This window comes from Colobus angolensis, unplaced genomic scaffold (genome assembly GCF_000951035.1).
Source record: "Colobus angolensis palliatus isolate OR3802 unplaced genomic scaffold, Cang.pa_1.0 Scaffold496, whole genome shotgun sequence".
NCBI classification, from domain to species: Eukaryota; Metazoa; Chordata; class Mammalia; order Primates; family Cercopithecidae; genus Colobus; species Colobus angolensis.
Window position 1 is genome coordinate 623,403 of NW_012118443.1, and position 17,854 is coordinate 641,256.

At 35.7% G+C, this 17,854-nt stretch overlaps 1 protein-coding gene across 1 annotated transcript in view; it reads right to left on the reverse strand.

The window, feature by feature from the left end:
• The window catches only part of CPNE8 (copine VIII), a 261,472-nt gene that overhangs the window by 190,445 nt on the left and 53,173 nt on the right, over window positions 1-17,854 (reverse strand). The window contains exons 4-5 of the mRNA XM_011959466.1: window positions 14,106-14,209; window positions 5,467-5,506 (exon numbers count right to left, since the gene is read on the reverse strand). Coding sequence (XP_011814856.1) covers window positions 5,467-5,506; window positions 14,106-14,209 — 144 coding nt within the window. The remainder of the gene's footprint in view (window positions 1-5,466; window positions 5,507-14,105; window positions 14,210-17,854) is intronic.

Consider the following 17,854-nt stretch of genomic DNA (forward strand, 5'->3'; position numbering starts at 1 on the left):
TCTCATCAAGAACCTAGTAGCCACTTTAACTTCTCTTATTTTTACACTGGACATCGAATTCATCATCAGTCATACTACCAACATATATTCCAAATCTGACCATGTCTTACCACTTCAATGGTTTTTAACCACCAAAGGTTGCTCACCCAGTCAAATTACAACAGCCTTATAACTGACCTCCTTAATTCCAGTCTTGCTTCCCCAACCCCATTCTCCACTTCAGCTGTCACAGTCACCATTTAAATGCATAAATCAGATCACACCATCCTCCAGTGACATCCAGCCAAAAAAAGAAAAATCCAAACTCTTTTTTTAACTGTGGCCTACAAATCTCTCCATTATCTGATTCCTATGTATCTTTCCAAACTATTTCAGTCCACTCCCCTCATCACTCATAATATTTTACATATGGTAGCCATCTTTCTGTCACACCATTCCAAACTTTTTGTCTTTTTTTTAGATGGAGTCTCACTCTGTCACCAGGCTGGAGTGCAGTGGCATGATCTCAGTTCACTGTAATCTCCACCTCCCTGGTACATCCCTGGTTCAAGTGATTCTCCTGCCTCAGCCTCCTGAGTAGCTGGGATTACAGGCACGTGCCACCATACCCAGCTAATTTTTGTATTTTTAGTAGAGATGGAGTTTCTCCATGTTGGCCAGGATGGTCTCGATCTCCTGACCTTGTGATCCGCCCACCTCGGCCTCCCAAAGTGCTGGGATTATAGGCATGAGCCACCACACCTGGCCCCAAACTCTTTCTTGACTCAAGGCCACTGTACTGTTCTTCGTTTTGCCTGGGATGCTGTTCTCCTAGATTTTCAATCATTCCCTCCTTCTCCTCAGTAAATATACACCCAAGGTGATAAATGGCGTAGAATCATGCTGGTTGGTTTAGTGAAACCTCAGCTTCTAACTACTGGTGCTTTCCCAGTCACTCTCTCCCAGTATCAATATCTTATTAGTTTAAGTACTGTAGAGAAAGTAAAGTATCTTAACCATTTATTGCATTCATGTTCATTGAGTAAATCTGCTCGCTTCACCTCTTCAATTCCAATATGTAAGCTACTTTAGGAGAGAGGCCTTGTTTGTTTTATTCATTGCTATATTCCCCATCATGACAAGTGCCTGTCCTATATTTATTGCCTGTCTGCCTACATGAATATATATGAATACTTTAGAATTCAGTTCATCTATATATAGGTTAAATTAGCTTTATACTCTAATGAAACAATCTTGCCCCACTTAAAAATCTGTTTCTATGAGAAAATCCATTTCATAGTCCAAACAACATTCAAATACAATTTTTAAAGTTGATCTGTATGTGAAAGTTTATATTTATAATATTTAGAAAGTGTGTTAAAAAATATACATCTTCACTGAAGGCTAGTGTCTAGTGGCCAAAATAACCCAGTGGGCCGTGAATACATCCGAAACAAAAATGTCAGTGGTGCCTTCTGCAACCAACCAAGTGGATAAATGTATTTTGGATTGCCTTGTGGATTATAGTATACAGAGTACAGTTTCTATGTAATCTGGTCCAACATGCAATCCAGAATCCTATACACACCAATGATGGGCCTGTCATTAATCCTTTCATTAATGATTTGGCTCATGCAGTTTAATTAAGCAAATGAAAGTATGCAATGTAGTTCTGCTAATGGTATTAAGATTAGTAGGTTCACTAGCACCTTAGAGAACAAACTCGGAATTCAAAATGCCATGTTTTGTTCACAGGGCCTAACATTATAGGGAAAAATATCTTAGTAAAGCTATTTCCTCAGAGAATCATAAACAGAATAAATCTTCTAAAGAAAGATGTCCCTAGATTGCATAAGTCTTTGCCTGGTGCACAATGATTTTCACTAAAACACGTTTCCATCACAAATAGAATGAATTAAAGTAATTATGATCCTTTATGTCTTACATCATATTTATTTGCAATGTTAGAAATCTAAGGTGTAGCTCTATATTCTATCTCCATTTTCCCTAACAGGATAAAAAAATAGGAATTTGACCCAAGAGTCTTAAGTACTGAACACCAAATAAAGTCATCCTGAAAGAAAATTCTTTCAAAATTATCAGAAATGAGAATGAAAAAAATTATTATTACTAATTCAAGTGGTCTCTCTTGCTACAAAATCCCTTTTGTAAAAAAATAAATAAGTGCCTTTATGCCACATGCAATCTGTGCACTTAGCAGTCTTCCCTAAAAGGTTCCAGTTTATATTTATTTCACTGTGCAAAATTGGCAGGTAGACAACAACAGTCTTAACGAATCATATCCTCAGGGAATAAACCTATCTTGTTCACCGATTCTGTCTGATCTTCAAAAATCCTCATGAATTCCTTTTGGGATGAAAGAGTTATATGCCCCTTTACCTAAAATCGTACTTGTATGCTTTCAATTAAGGAACGGCTTTTGCTGTTAATTTCTAACAGAAATTCTAGATAGTCATCTCTAATAGTTCTTATAACATTCCAAAAACATATTTTTCTTCTCTTTCAACATGCTTCACCCACTTATAAGCTCAGGCACTTATTAACTAATCTATATAGTCGACTAAATATATTTTTAAAATATAACACAGATACAAATATAAAGGATAGCTTAAAATGTGAAATAATATAAACCATGGGACCTACAGGAGACAATGCAATACCTCTGTGGAAAAGTAATGAGAATCTGAACTAAGGCAATAACAGCAAGAAGGGAAAGAAGAAGACAGAAAGAGAAGCATTTTTTTGTTAGAAGGAACAGGACTTGGTGACTCAGTGAATGTCAAATGTGAGACAGAAAGTGGTTAACCCTGCATCCAAGTTTTCTAACTGAGTAAACTGTGTTGATGAATTATTCTCAAGATAAATCACAGAAGCAGAAGCACACGATCTGGAAGGAAAAAATCATAAATTTTAGATCTACTTGAGTTTTAGGCTTCTGTGAAGTATGTACTAGGAAATACTTAACAAGCTATTGAAACTTACATTTGCTAAGGTATCCAGAGGGATAAACACTTGAGGGTCATCATGTATGGTAGGGACACGGCTGAGCTCTCCCCAGAAGAGTTTATACAGTGAGATGAGATAAAAATTGAAAATAAAGCTATGAGAAAAAATAATATTAAGGGATAAGAGGAGGAAATAAAGCTTAAAGTGACAGATAATTGGTAAACAGGGAGGCTGGAGAAGCAGCAAGGGAGTTTCTGTGGAAGTTAGAAACGAATGTTTCAAGAATGGAGTAGTCAATTCTGTTTGGAAAAGAGAGAGAGAGAGAGATTAAGAGGTAACAAGTGAAGAGAAGATACTCAATCTTGATCTAACCTATGTCGGGGTAGTTTAAGCAGAAGTGAAAACCTGACGAGGAGATAGTAAAAGAGGGATCATGAGGGTAAAGCAGTGTAAAGATAAAATTTCTTACGATGAGAAGATAAAATTTTCTTATGAAAATAAAAGTATTCCTACAAAAGAGAAAGATTTGAAATGAAATATACATTTATGGTTTCTAGGAGGAATATCTCTTATATAATAAAATTTAGTCACTAGTGACTATTAAAGGGAAAAGAATTAGCCATGTTTGAGGTACCTTCCTATCCCATACACTTCTCTCTGCCCTGTACTCAAGGCAACTACACTAACAGGAAACACACGTTCCCAACTTCACTCAAAATATCCAACCCAGTAGAAACGTCCTTACCTGCCAGTTAGTATGCCCTTTAAAGAGTAGTTTGAACTAAGAAACACAGAAACTATATTCAGGGAGAGTGGTACTTGGAAGTCTATGTCCAGTTAGAAGTAGTGAGGTCATTTCCCTAAAAAGAGAAACCTGGTCTTCAGAGAGAAGCAGAAGCTCAGAGAAAAGACATGGTAAAAAGAATATGTGGCCTGAGAGAGAGAAAGGGAAATGGAGAGGATAGATATATCACTTACAACTCACCACCCTGTTTCCAATGCCAGCTTCCATAAAGTCAAGTTACACTTCACATTTATGACATGCTCATAAGCCCTTTAATCAACCACCTATGAGTGAGAAGTGAATACACTTCTTTCGTTATAACTCAACAACTATAAAATGCAGTTTCTTTTCTGATTCCTTTTAGGACATTTGGAAAACTTCCAATATAGTTATGCAAATAAATTGTAAATGTCTAGTCACAATGCTATAAACCTTAATCATGAGCAGGAAGGTGGCATGGCAACCACAACGAACTTTACTTATGGAGAGCAATAAGCTTGTTGCAGCATTTTTTTTTCAACCTGTAAAGAGGTAAATCACTTAGACAGACTGTTCCTGAATACTTCTTCACATGATTCTGCTGTATGCTTCATAACACAAATAAATCTCATACCTCCTTCAGTGAAGGGGGCAGTAGTAAGTGTGATTTTTACCACCATACATATCCAGGTTCCCAGAGTTTCCAAATCTGTTTCCTAACTTGTAATCCCCCTTTCTGTCTCATCTCTTTTCTGAATCATTGCACTCCCCTTTTCCAAACTTCATGGGAAATCACGTCTATCTATTTTAGTTTGACAGCCTACAACAGTGGAAAAGTTAAAAAAATCTTACCTTCCTACATTTCTAGGCACTGTTAGTCCAGCCAGCCTCCTAACCCTGACGCAGCTGCTAATTCTACATCTGTGTACCCAGATTTCACCTGGCACCTCAGTTATCCCCTTTCAGAATGCTGTTTTCATCCTCATTCAGCCCTTCCTACTGGGGGTGGCCTAATTCCAACTTCACAGGTCAATAGACAAGTTGATGGATTAGCACAATATTTTGCTGGAGTATCTCACTCTCATTCCTGCCTTCCCATCTGCACCTCTTTTTCTGTCTAGCTCTGATGCCCAACTACTCCTGGAACCTCGAAACCTCCCCAGGTAACAATTGTTGCCTAGCAACTAGAGCTCTTGATAAAAGAGGAATAGATCGAAGGAGGGACCCCAAAAAGAAAACAAAACTGTAAGTGGCTTGAGGACAGAGATTATGTCTATCTTGCCCATATTATGCCCTCTGAAACTAGTACAGTGCCTGGCATATACAGGTATTCAGGAAATATTGGTAAATAAACTACAAAAAAAAAAAAAAACAGAATAACAAACCACTCTACCTACACTCAACTACTTCCCATTCTCTCAGAAGTTAAACCTTCCAAAAAGACACAGGCTTATTATTTCATCTTGCTTAACTTGATCCATCTTCAAACATCACTGGGAACTGCAATCATCATTTCTTTAAAAAATTAAAATTAAAAATTAAAAAGAAGATTAGTCCGTTTTACTTGCTAAAGGTCACTTTTTTAAATTAGCTCCTCCAAAATGTTTTTCTGGGGTTCTTTTAAAATGTTACTTATTTTCTATGACGATCATGTTACATGAATAACTTAATAGGTGTATAACTTTAATATTAATAAGTCAGCATAAGTACTCATCATTATATTATAATGTTATAAAAACATAAAAATATGAACTTACATGTTTGGATAAGTTGGGGCTCTTTGAATCAACATCATACCTAAAAAATTGAAATACAAAACTCAAGTTATTTCCACAAAATACAGCTAGGAAAAAAAAAAAAAACAGTATTTTCCAGAACATATAAATAATATAAAAATGAAATCCAAAATAATACCAATAGGAAGAAAAACTTAGCCAATTTTAAAGTTTCACACAATCTGTGGCTTACATGCCAACGGTAGAATTCACGATCCTTGGGTTCTTTCATCTCTAAACACCTAACAAGTCTTAATATTTTCTCAATAATCAATTCTGCTTTTTGATAAGTTTAAACTTTCTCTTTTCTGCACTTATGTTTAAAATTTCTCTTTTCTGCGCGTCAGTAGTAGCCTAGTACTTTTCAACTTACTTCAAAATTCCTTAAAAACTGAAAAGCCCTCTTCTCTAGACATCATTTTAAAGGGCAACATGAGGGATCCTTGCGGTGATAGAAGTGTTCTGTATGTTGCCAGGATAAATGTCAATATCCTATTTGTGATATTGCAAGATGTTGCTACTGGGAGAACCTAGGTAAAGGATACACAGGTCTCTCTGTATAATTTCTGTATTATTTTTTACAACATCATGTGAATGAATCTGTGTTTATCTCAAAATATTTTTAAAAATCAAATTACTTATTTAACAAACAGATCCTGGTAACAGGCTGTCCTTAGCACACATTTTAATTTTTACTTACTATCTTAAATGCTATTGTTAAATTGGCTGGAGTAATGAGACATTATTTTTCCCTAATCACAGAACTTAAAGAAAACATACATTTTATGGAAACAGAAACATATTTAAATAAGACTACCATGTGTTCTAGTTTTGACCAGTTGGTACCAGAAATTAGTCAGTTCTTGGAGATTCGGCAATAAGATCATTCATTATCACTTTATCCCCTGGCATTAAAGAGTTTGTAGAAGTAGAGAGGACACTGATAGTCAAAATACCTTCAATTTGCCAAATTCTTGTATACAAAAATATTTGTACTGACTATAGTCCTTCTCCCAAATCATATTCATTTCGAATTCCTTGTGAATAGCTTCCTACCAAAAATTAACTGCCTTTTTAAAGGTTAATTAAAGTCTCCTCTCTCACATAACAAGAATGTTTTCACAAATAAAGAAAGCATCTCAATCAATAAATGTTCACTGAGTATGTGGATGCTAGGCAGTGGGTCCATTCACTGCCTAGCAAAGAATGTTCACCGTAAACTAGCTTTAGAATTGCAATGGTTCTAGGTAATAATTATCCAAGGATACTAAGGCTTCGAGGTGAAAGGACAAGGTCTTTTCTAATGGATAGATTAGGCAAACAATACCTAAACAATCAGCTCATTACTCCAGGTGATGGGATGTGAGAGATAACACACAGAGCCACTCTATAGAGATGGAATGTCTTGTCTCACCTTCTCTTTTAAAAAATATTCTGAATCTCATCAACAGATAACTGGTATTAAAAAGGGGAAGGAGATTATTATAGAATACAGGAGACACAGGAGAAAAATACAATGTGTGACTCTTGTTTGGAGTCGTACTTAAACAAACTAATTGTAAGACATTTTTAAGACAATCAGAGAAATTTCCAAATGGCCTGAATGTTAGCTGCCGTTAAGTACTTATTTGGGGTAAGGTGGTCTTCTAAAAACAAGTAAAGAAACAGGAGGATTATAAATAAGCACCCTTATGTGTGAGGGCTTTATTCTGAAGTATTGAAAGGTGAAATGATTTGTTTTAAAGTGATTCAGAAGTAAGTATATAATAAATAACCTGGAGGAAGTAAATGAACCAAGACTGGCAATATATGCATGCCACTTTTGAATATGCTTGAAAATGTCCATGATAAAAGTTAAAATATTTAGAGCTTTCTCTGTGTTTATCCAAGTAGTCTCTCCTCCAGAAGTCACAGGACTTCTCCATAGGGAGAAGCAGAAAGATGAAGGATTAAATGCAGAGAATATGATTTCTTGTTATTATTTTTTAAATAAGGAGGAAGTTAATTCCCTCTCTCTTCCAACAGCACACACTCATTATGACCTGTTTACCTACATAAATGAATTTATTTTCATAATTTTATAATTAAACTTTACAACACCAAAAAAAAAACAACAACAAAACAAAACAAAACAAAAAACAACGCATGATGCAAAAGCCTGCCTCAGAAGAATTACAAATTACTCTCCTTCACGTCAAGGCATTCTGAGCACTTTCAACAGCTATAGCCTAGAATTTTAAATCAGCAAATTGCCAACATTCACTGTAGAACTACAGTTGCTAGTACAAAAAATATATATTTTTATCCAAGAAATGTTTCTTATATAAGAAAATTTTAAGGTAAGATTGAAATTAGCAACTAAAACAATATCAGAGATGAAATATAGCTGTGCTAGCTCCTTCTCAAAAATCAACTCTGTAAACTATCTTCTAAAGAACTGAGTGTGGATTGGGGAGAAATGACATCAAATGTTCAGTTAAGAAGTAAAAGGAAAATGTTTTCATCACAAAAAGCGTAAGTATCTTCAAATACAAGCCTCTTTCACTGTACTTTACAAAGCTTTTTAAATACCATTATCTCATAGGTAATTTATATCATACACCTGAATACAATATGTTAGAGTATAAAGCATTAGAAATTACCATTTTTCTTTTCTTTTTTTGGAGACAGAGTCTCACTCTGTTGCCCAGGCTGGAGTGCACTGGTGCAATCTCAGCTCACTGCAACTTCCGCCTTCCCGGTTCAAGTGTTTCTCCTGCCTCAGCCTCCAGAGTCACATAGGTGGGTGACACAGGTGCCCGCCACCACACCTGGCTAATTTTTCTATTTTTAGTAGAGACAGGGTTTCACCATGTTGGCCAGGCTGGTCTCGAACTACTCAAGTAATCCACCCCCCTCAGCCTCCCAAAAGTGCTGGGATTACAGGCATGAGCCACCATGCCTAGCCTAAAATTACCATCTCTCTTTTAACACAATTTTTCTTCTAACTTTTCTAAATATATCAAGACTTCTCTAGGCCTCACTCTCACAGGTCATAACATAAACACTACATCCTAACTGGTTACAATGTATACGTGTACCTGTGTATCTGTTTATGAGTTCCATATTTTCTTTAAGGAAGAGAGAATATATCATCATGGAGGAAGCTTGGTGGTTTCTCCTAAGAGGATGCATCCACTGTGCCTAAATTTAGTAACAAATTTTGTAAACAACTTCATCCTGCCATTGAAACCTTACTACTATAGTAATGAATTGGCAGTAGCTGATTTGGGTGCACCTCAAGGATTATGTTTTTGATTCGAGAGTAACAGATATTGATGGAAATTTTTCTTGTATTTCTGGAATTGCAACTAAGGCCCAAAGAGAAAAACAAAATATGTGGTCATGCTTAGTTCAGAGCTACTGAGTCAATCGCAGGGTCACATACTTTCTCCCTAAAGTTCAGGGGACCAGTCCATCGCCAGGTGATGAACACACTGTTTATAAGTGATTACTTTTCCCTCTCTGTTGGGGGGTAGTAGGGAGGTTCTTTCTACTCTCGAAAGCCAAGTAAAGTATGGCTCCAAAATCTGGGATGCCTGCAAGAAGGGGAGTGCTGCATCTGGTTCATCAGTAAGCTATGGGGCCCTGCTGCAAGTCCACCCTGGGGGCGTCAATGGAAGAGAAACTCACTGGAAAGTTCTAGAAAGTGTTTTCTGAGAGATGAAAAACATAGAATAATGTCCTCTTTGGCCCCTCCTCCATAAGGACAAGACAAGCAGGGTGCTTAAAATGTGTCCCCTGAGGCTGATTCCCATATAAGGTCTGGATTTTTTGGACATAGGAGAACCACATCTCAGTCTCCCAACACCGCCTACCTTTTTGCATTCCCACCTCCCTTCTGTCCTGCAAGGAGCTGGGCAACAGCTCCAGTTGAAGGGAGAGGAAGTGAAAAGTCTTAAATTAAGTTTGAGATTAAAGTTTTAAAATAAAAAGTACCTAACAATTAAAAGAGTAACACGGTTTTAAGAAACAAAAGTGACTGAAAAGGCATGAAATTAGACTTTGACATTGTTAAGGGAGCCCTTAACCAGTGGAAAAAAATCACAGTTGACATTGTGTTGGGACAACTATACTAGAAGAAATAAAACAACTTATTTTTCCTCAAAGTGTTGAGATCTATCTAAAATATTTTATGGTAACATTATACATTTCATGATTATCACCATTTTATTTATCAAGAAAGAAAATAATTCTCTAGGTAAGTCATATCTAGACTCAGGAATCCCTTTTTAGTGTTCCAGTCCAAATGGAAACACGAACGAGAAGTGTAATTTCTAAATTATCCTATATCTGGCACATACTACGAAGTGGTAAGGCTAGCCTCACTTCCTGCTCAAATGCATTTTGGTACAGCTGCTCTACCAATAATAAAGTTTTCAACCATGACAACAAAGTGGATTTATTAGGAACCTGTATTATCATCAGTGTGATAATTATAATAAAAACAAATAAATGTCAAAGTTTATTACTTTCTCTGTGATATATACATAACATGACGAGAGAAACCATGTCTCTTGAGAATAAGTACATACCGGATCAAAAAGGCAAGGGAATTTTAGGACTCATAGCCGATAAGGTAATCTTGAAAATATATCTCAGATATAACATAGTAACAATAATAAAAATTAATATCGGTTAACTATTATAGTACTTACAAGAATTTGGGTCAGTGGTAGCAGAAATAAGCTGTCACTCTCTATGTCTTTCTCTTTTTCTCTTACTGTCACTACAATTGTTTAAGCACTGAATTTTTTTTTAGGTTTATAAAAGCCATTTCTCCAGTTTAGATAAAACATGTTCAAAGTTTCTTTTTTAATTTTTTTAGAATTTTACAAAATCAATAGGTATTAAGTAAATCCAAAACAATTCTGAAAACCATTTACATCTATCTGTTGGCTAATTTACACTAGCGCATCTTTCATCATGCTGTTCCTTCAACGAACTATGTTACTGCAATAAAAATTGATCAGATAAAATGAGGCCATTTTTGTCACACCCAACTAAAACAGAATCAGGGCTGAAGGGGCAGCAGAGCCATGGGGAAAATCACTTGGGAGTCACAAACACCTACTCCAAGAAGTGTCTCACAAGCCCAGTCCAAAACCTCAAGGACCTGCTATGATCTTGAGACAAGTTTAACCTAGTAATTGCCACCCCTTACCAAACAGAGATCGCTAGCTTCTGTAAAACACAACCAGCATCAATAAACTTTCTTTCAAAACAACCTATGTAATTTTTCTCTTTTCCCAGTAAAACTCCAGCCTTTCTTTTTGCTCTCTGAACGCACCAGAAACCATTCTGGTATGCGTGTGTACATGTCCAATTGCAATTCTAATTATTATATATTATTCCCAAATAAGCCCTTTTCTTAGAGATCAATCTCGGTATATATTTACTTAGGGTTGATACTGCCAATATGTCAGAATATTTGCAGTAGTTCTCTGGGTGGTAGAGGTTGGGACTACTGGTAATTTGTAGTGCTACTTTAATCTTTTTTATTTTCCAATTTTCTTACCATGAATATGTTACTTTTACTAGGAATAACACATTGCTAAGTATTTTAAAAATCATCACGGGTATAATATATATACATAACTCGTAAACTATTACACTATTTCCACATTTACTTACATAGATATCCTGAAGAAATCACAATAATAATAATGATGATAATAATAATAAGCCTGTTCTTTCAGGTTAAAGGTTATTATGTGAGTATTCTAAAAACTGGAAAATCAAAAGGAATTAAAGTGATAGAGAAGACACTACATGAACTAAGAGGATGGGTTTGTTATTCTTCTTGATGATCTTCTGCAGGTAACCTTTTCTAGCCCTAGTTGTTTGAACTTTTCAGCAATCATATAAAATGGAGATATTCTTTGAATTTCTGAAAAATTACTAACCAAATACATACAAAAGGTAAAATGATACTTATTTAATTCCACTTTGCAATATGCTTTCACATTTCAAACATTACACTGTTTCTGGAAAAATTGCTTCAACTTCAATTAGGAAGTTAAGGAAGTTAAAATATATCTATTTACTTAACATTGATTTATGTTACTTTATAGTTTCCTGTCACTCTGAGATAAATGTTCCTGGAACAGATGAGTTTTGAGTATCACGTAATGAATGAAGAGCAGGACATGGATCTAAAAATCAGAGCTAAGTAACTGACAAGGAGTTCAGGGAAGTAACAAAGCTTATAGGATCTCCAATGTTGAAATTAAAATAAAATATAGAGATGAATCTCTAAATTAAATATTTTATTTGGGATGCAGAGAATTGCAATTCAGGGCTTATACACACAGACCAGGGTGGTTTTCATGCAGTATGTCCAAAAAACAAAGAGAAGGTTGGGAGTTTTATTAGAAAGAGAAATGCTATATATTGTTTTGAAAAAAAAACTCATTGGCACTACAGCAGCTTTTGGGAGCTGGCAAAAGTGGCGACTGGTGAGTGATGGTGTAGGTAAAACCAGTCATAGAGTCATGGCAGGTCATGACTGTTCTTTAGGGTTACCGTGAACGGATTCAGCAACTGGCCTTGTGGAAAATTCAATTCTTGGAACACGTGCTGTAAGTGCTTTTTTTCCTCTGGCTTCTTGACTCCGATTTAGTTGGGTATGACAAGAATGACTCAATTTGTATAATCAACTTTCACACGAAGTTGATTTCAAAGATTTAGAACCAGACAGTGGATACTCTGGTCTGCATCCTATAATCCTAAAATTTGACTCTAAGTAATGTGTCCTCTCAAAATGGAAACTATATATAAATATATATTACAAAAAGATTTGCATCCAAGGAAACTCACTGCAGGATATATGTAGTAGAAAAAATGGAACCAGCCAAATGCCCATCAGAAAGTGTTTGGTTAAATAAATTGCAGTTCTTTTGAACAATGGAAATTATATAACCTTTAAAATGAATGTGGTATATGCATATTTTGTGGCATAAAAGGATACCTGCAAAATACAAGGTAAAGGAAAATATATTTATTGCAATTCCTGTATGCATATGTGTATGCTTAAAGGGAAAAAAAGATCTGCCAGCATATACATTGAATCATTTGCAGGTTTGGGGGGCAGGGGACGACGCTTTTTTGTATTAGGATAAAAGGAAGCTTTCATTTTACATGTCTGTATCACTTAAAGTTTGTAATAAATATTTATTACTTTCAACCATGAAAATAATGCAGATGAATGAAAAAGGAAGAAAAAAGAAAGAAAAAAACAAGTGGGGGAAGAAAGAATCATGAAATAGAGGCTGGTTTTAACAGAAAGTTAAGTCTGGGATTAAGGAGGAAAAATTAAGAGTCCCATGCTGGTGTAAAAGAAAATTCTTAAAAAGCACTTGCTACCAAGGCCCAGAATAATGGGAGACTTCAAACCACATACTACACGATTGATATCTGTTTCAACCACATACTACATGATTGATATCTGCTTTTTAGCAGCAACAACACTGAGTGCAGCCTGTACCATAAACATCATCAGGAAGTTACCACATTCCATCTCAGTTTCTCTTCTGATAATCCTCATTTTTACTATTTGGAAAAGAGTTTCTAAAAAATAAAAAACCAAATGTGGATGTAATAAATTTTGTTTGACAAATATGACAAATATTTAGTATTCCTGAAGAAAGAAGCTAGTATAAGATCTTTTTTAAACACAAGCACTGCGGGTTATTTTACCATGTGTATTTTAGAGGAAAATGAGAAAGCCTATTAATAGTAAAGAGCTCTTATTTTTTAAATTATGAAGCAAATTATGACTTTTTCAAATAAGATATTGATAGCTTTTGTTATCAAAAGTATTTATAAATTGTAAAAGCATGGTATATCAGGATTTTCAGCTATTTAAAACAAGACATTTATCTTTTTAATGTTCATAAATTTCCTTTAATTATTTTGATATTTTAAGCATATTTTACCCACCTCCCCACAACAGACTTCCTTTTCATCATATCTAAATACTTCAACAATCACTACAGTTCACTTCTGTGGAACAAAAACTCTATAATAATATAAACAGGCTTACTCTAGGTTCTCTGTGGACAGAAGTTGGATTTGACAGTAATGTTTTAATATGCCAGATTCAGTATCAAAGTAACAAGAACACTTAATATATTTAAAATGCTGACTCGATTATCCTGGCCCTTGGAAAAATACAAGACTACCAAGGGATGAACGGAAGCCATAGTTAGGCAGGGATCCAGCTGCTATGCTAAGAAGCTGCTGAGACAAATATCTGAGAGACATCAGCCATAAGAGTGGATGTGATAACTTTGGAGTATACCTAGAACTTGTAGGAAATCCACTGAAGCCCGGGGCAGTTGGGAAGAACATCCATATACACCGTCCTGCATGGCTAAACTGCTCACCTATTCATTCAATACGTATTCAGACCTACAAAATGCAAAGCAGGGGGCTTGCTTGGGCCACACTCTGAACAGAATTAATCTGGTTTCCTGCCAATATAATCTGGAACTCAGTGCAACCATAAGACCTTGCCTTATATTAGTAATATTGTCTTTAAAAATCAAATTTTTCTAAATGCAAATTTTAATAGAACTTACAAGTCAAAACGAAGATTTTCTCTTTCTTCAAAAAAGTAGTCCAGAATAAACTTTCTTACAAAATCAGGATTTAAAGTATTATCAATTACTTCAGTTCTTCCAAACTGTGGAAAGAGAGAATTTAAAATTAAACCTTGTATGGCTACTTATTACAAGTACAGTACATAACATCACACAGTTCTTTTAAAAAATAAGCAATAAATAACCAAATAATAAAAAAATTTTTAGAGATCAAATCATCTCTCTTATTTATTCAGGGAAATCAGAAAACAAGCCCTGAGTTCATTCAAAAATCAGCTTCTCCCCAAAATTCATATGACAAACCATAATGCTTCTCCTTCTCCTGTCCCTTGACAGGAGATTGAAAGTTAAATCTTCTTTTAATGAAAAGAAGTTATTTCTACCTAAACTTTAAATGTATTTCCTAACCTTGTATATGAGAAGGCCAGGCAATACATATTCTTATAATTGAAGAGATCAAAGTATTCATAACCTTCTTCCTCTTTTTATACAAAACAGTCCCATATACAATGCAGTTTATTAGCCATGTTTTGGGGAGAATGCTCTGAAAATCTCCTACACACATATGTCACAACAATCAGTTGTTTCTGATTAATCATGTTTTAATTTTTACCATATCTAGATAGCTAAAATGGAACCTACTCTTTTTGCATCTTTTAAAGCAATATGCTGCACTTTAGCTTAGAAAAACTAAGTCTCTCCATCTTAGGGCAAGTGGAAAACAGGAAAAAATATTACACTTTCTAGTTCTCCCTCCTTTCAGTGTGATAGAAGGCCATTTGGCACTTCTCCCAAAGATAGAGCACAAATATAAAATTTACATCTCTTTTCCATCCTTGGCTTACATTCTTCCCTCCCAATTCCCATGGAATTCTAATGAGAGAATTTTAACTTTAGTTCTGAGCAACATTAGGCAATGAAGCATGCTGTCTTATCACGAACCAACTTTTATTAAAGTTCAATGAAGTATTATCTTTTTAATAGGAAAACAGAAGAACTGTGCTAATCCATTAAAATGTGAAGCTTTCTTAAATTGTAATAATAAAACCATAGTACAAAATATTGATGACATAGGATTTACTAAGCTACTTCCTTCAACGGATCACCCCCAAAAAGAACAAATTTTCAGAGGTCTATGCCATTGGACAATGTTTTATATCACAGAACAATATCATACAGACAAATTATAACCCAAGTCACTAATTCAACATTTCAATAATATCAAGAATTTACTTTAAACAATAATATCAATTACAGCCACCAGTTATTGAGTGTTTACTTTGTTCCAAGCACTTTTCACACGTTACTTTAAATATTTACTATAATTCTGCATGATAGAACTAGCCCCATTTTAGAGATAAGAAAATTAAGGCAGAGTTTCAACCTAAGTCACTTTGGCTATAAAATCTGCATTCTTTCTAGGATTCTCCTCTATGTAAGTGTAAAACATAGGCCCTGGAGAAGATCCAACAGTGAGCCTATCCATTTTAATTTTCTAATTTGAAGGGAGTCGGAATAAGAGAATATACCCAAATAACCAGGGGCTGGCAGTGTTCGTGTACTTCAAGACAACTGTGCAGAGGTCAGTAGGTTCAAGTATAAACCAGAGGGACCCTCCACTGTCCCAGTCTTCCTACTGCTGGGAGGAAAGATGGGTTCCAGACCAGAGCAGAGAGCACCAAAGTTGCAAATGCACAACACTCTCAAAGAGAAACTCAGCCAGTACCCATATTCCCAAGTACTTGGATTTTTAACCCAAACTCCCACTCAGAGAGAATTTTTTAAAATGAAGTGAAATTTCCCACAGTAAACCCCACTGAGGTGCAGCCAGCAACTCCCCAGAGCCTATTAGCCCTTAAAACACACACAAGCCTATTATTCATAGAATGCTGCTCCTCAGCAATAGGAGTGACTGAGTATACTCTGCTATGTCTAGTGAAGACTAATTTGTAGCCATTAAAATCCTGGTTTTAGCAAATCATCTATAAATTATGACTATATCCATAACAATATGTCTTCTAACACACAGTCCTGAAATTGTTTTTGATGATATTACCAGTAACCTTCATATTGCTAAATTCAGTGGTCACTTCTGGCCCTCATCTTGCCAGACCTCTCAGCAGTATGTGACACAGCTGTCCACTCATTCTTTTTAGAAGCCATCTTTCCTGACTTTTGACACCACATTCCTCTGTGTTTCTCTTCTTCTCAGATTCTCAAGTATTCAACATCTCATTGGCAGAGCTCAGTTCAAGGCACTCTTGTTCCCTATACAATCACTTTTTATTAGGTTATTTCATCTGTTTCTGCTATAGTTTGAATGTATCCCTTCCAAAATTCAGGTGTTACCAACATGACAGTATTAAGATGCAGAGCATTTAAGAAGTGATTAGGCCATGAGGGCACCTTTCTTGTGAATGGAATGAAGGCCCTTATGAAAGAGGCTTCATACAGCATTTGGCCATCATTTGCCCTTCTGCCTTCCATCATGTTAGGATACAGCAAGAATGCCCTCGCCAGATGCCAGTGCCTTGATCCTGGGGTTCCTAGACTTCAGAACTGTGAGAAAATAAATTTCTCTTCTTTTTAAATTACCTGGTCTCAGGTATTCTGTTATAGCAACACAAAACAGACCAGGATAATTTCTTTGGTTTCAAATACCATCTACACGATAACTTCCAAAGGTATGTCATCAGCTCTGAGACTCACTTCTGGGTACAGACTCATGCATACAACTGTTTTCTTAACTTATACAAGTGGTTGTTTTATAGATCCCTCAAAAGTATCATCCAAACATAAAATAATTATTTTATATCACAAACATCACCCTAATACTGGTGCGTACGAAGTTTACTTCTTGTCAATAAATGCTACCACTATCTGCTTGAGTTATCAGGCCATAAATGAAAGTCATCAATCTCAAGTCTTTCTTTTTAATCTGCCAACTCCTATTCATCACTACCTCATAAGTTATCAGTTATAACTCCAAAACATGCCTCACAGCTGTTTACTTCTCTCCATAGCTCCTATCAACAGCCTAATTCAAGCTTTTCGTCCCTCTCATGGTCTACCCAAAGAGCCTCCTAACTTACATTTCTGCTTCTTCTTTTGTTCTCCTTCCAGTTCATCTTCTATGTGACATCCAGAGTAATCTTTTGAAAATGTAAACATGCCCATGTCATTCCACTAGCCAAAAAATTGTAATGGCTTCCCATAGTATTTATAATGAAATCTCTTTTCTTTGGTCTACAGGTCTTGGCTCCTATTTTCCTATCTAACCTCATTATAGGCAGTATCCCTTCTTTCTCTTTGCTCCAGCCTCCTGGCTTTCTTGTAGGCCCTTTTACACACCAAACCCTTTCCCACCTCATGGCCTTTGCACCTGCTATTTCCTCTTATTAGAATGTTCTTAACCCCATTCTTGAATGGCTTTTTCCTCATCCTTTATAAAGCCTCTACTTAAATGTCAGCACACCAGCTCTAAACATCAATCTGAAATAGGTGCTCCATTCTTAAAGTTAGTCCCTCTCACAGGACCTGTCTTCCCCCTTAATAAAACTTATATTTTCATATTATACATTTAAATGTTTATGTTGGCTGGGCATGGTGGCTCACACCTGTAATCCCAGCACTTCGGGAGGCCAAGGTGGGCAGATCATCTGAGGTTGGGAGTTCGAGACCAGCCTGACCAACATGGAGAAACCAAATCTCTACTAAAAATACAAAAA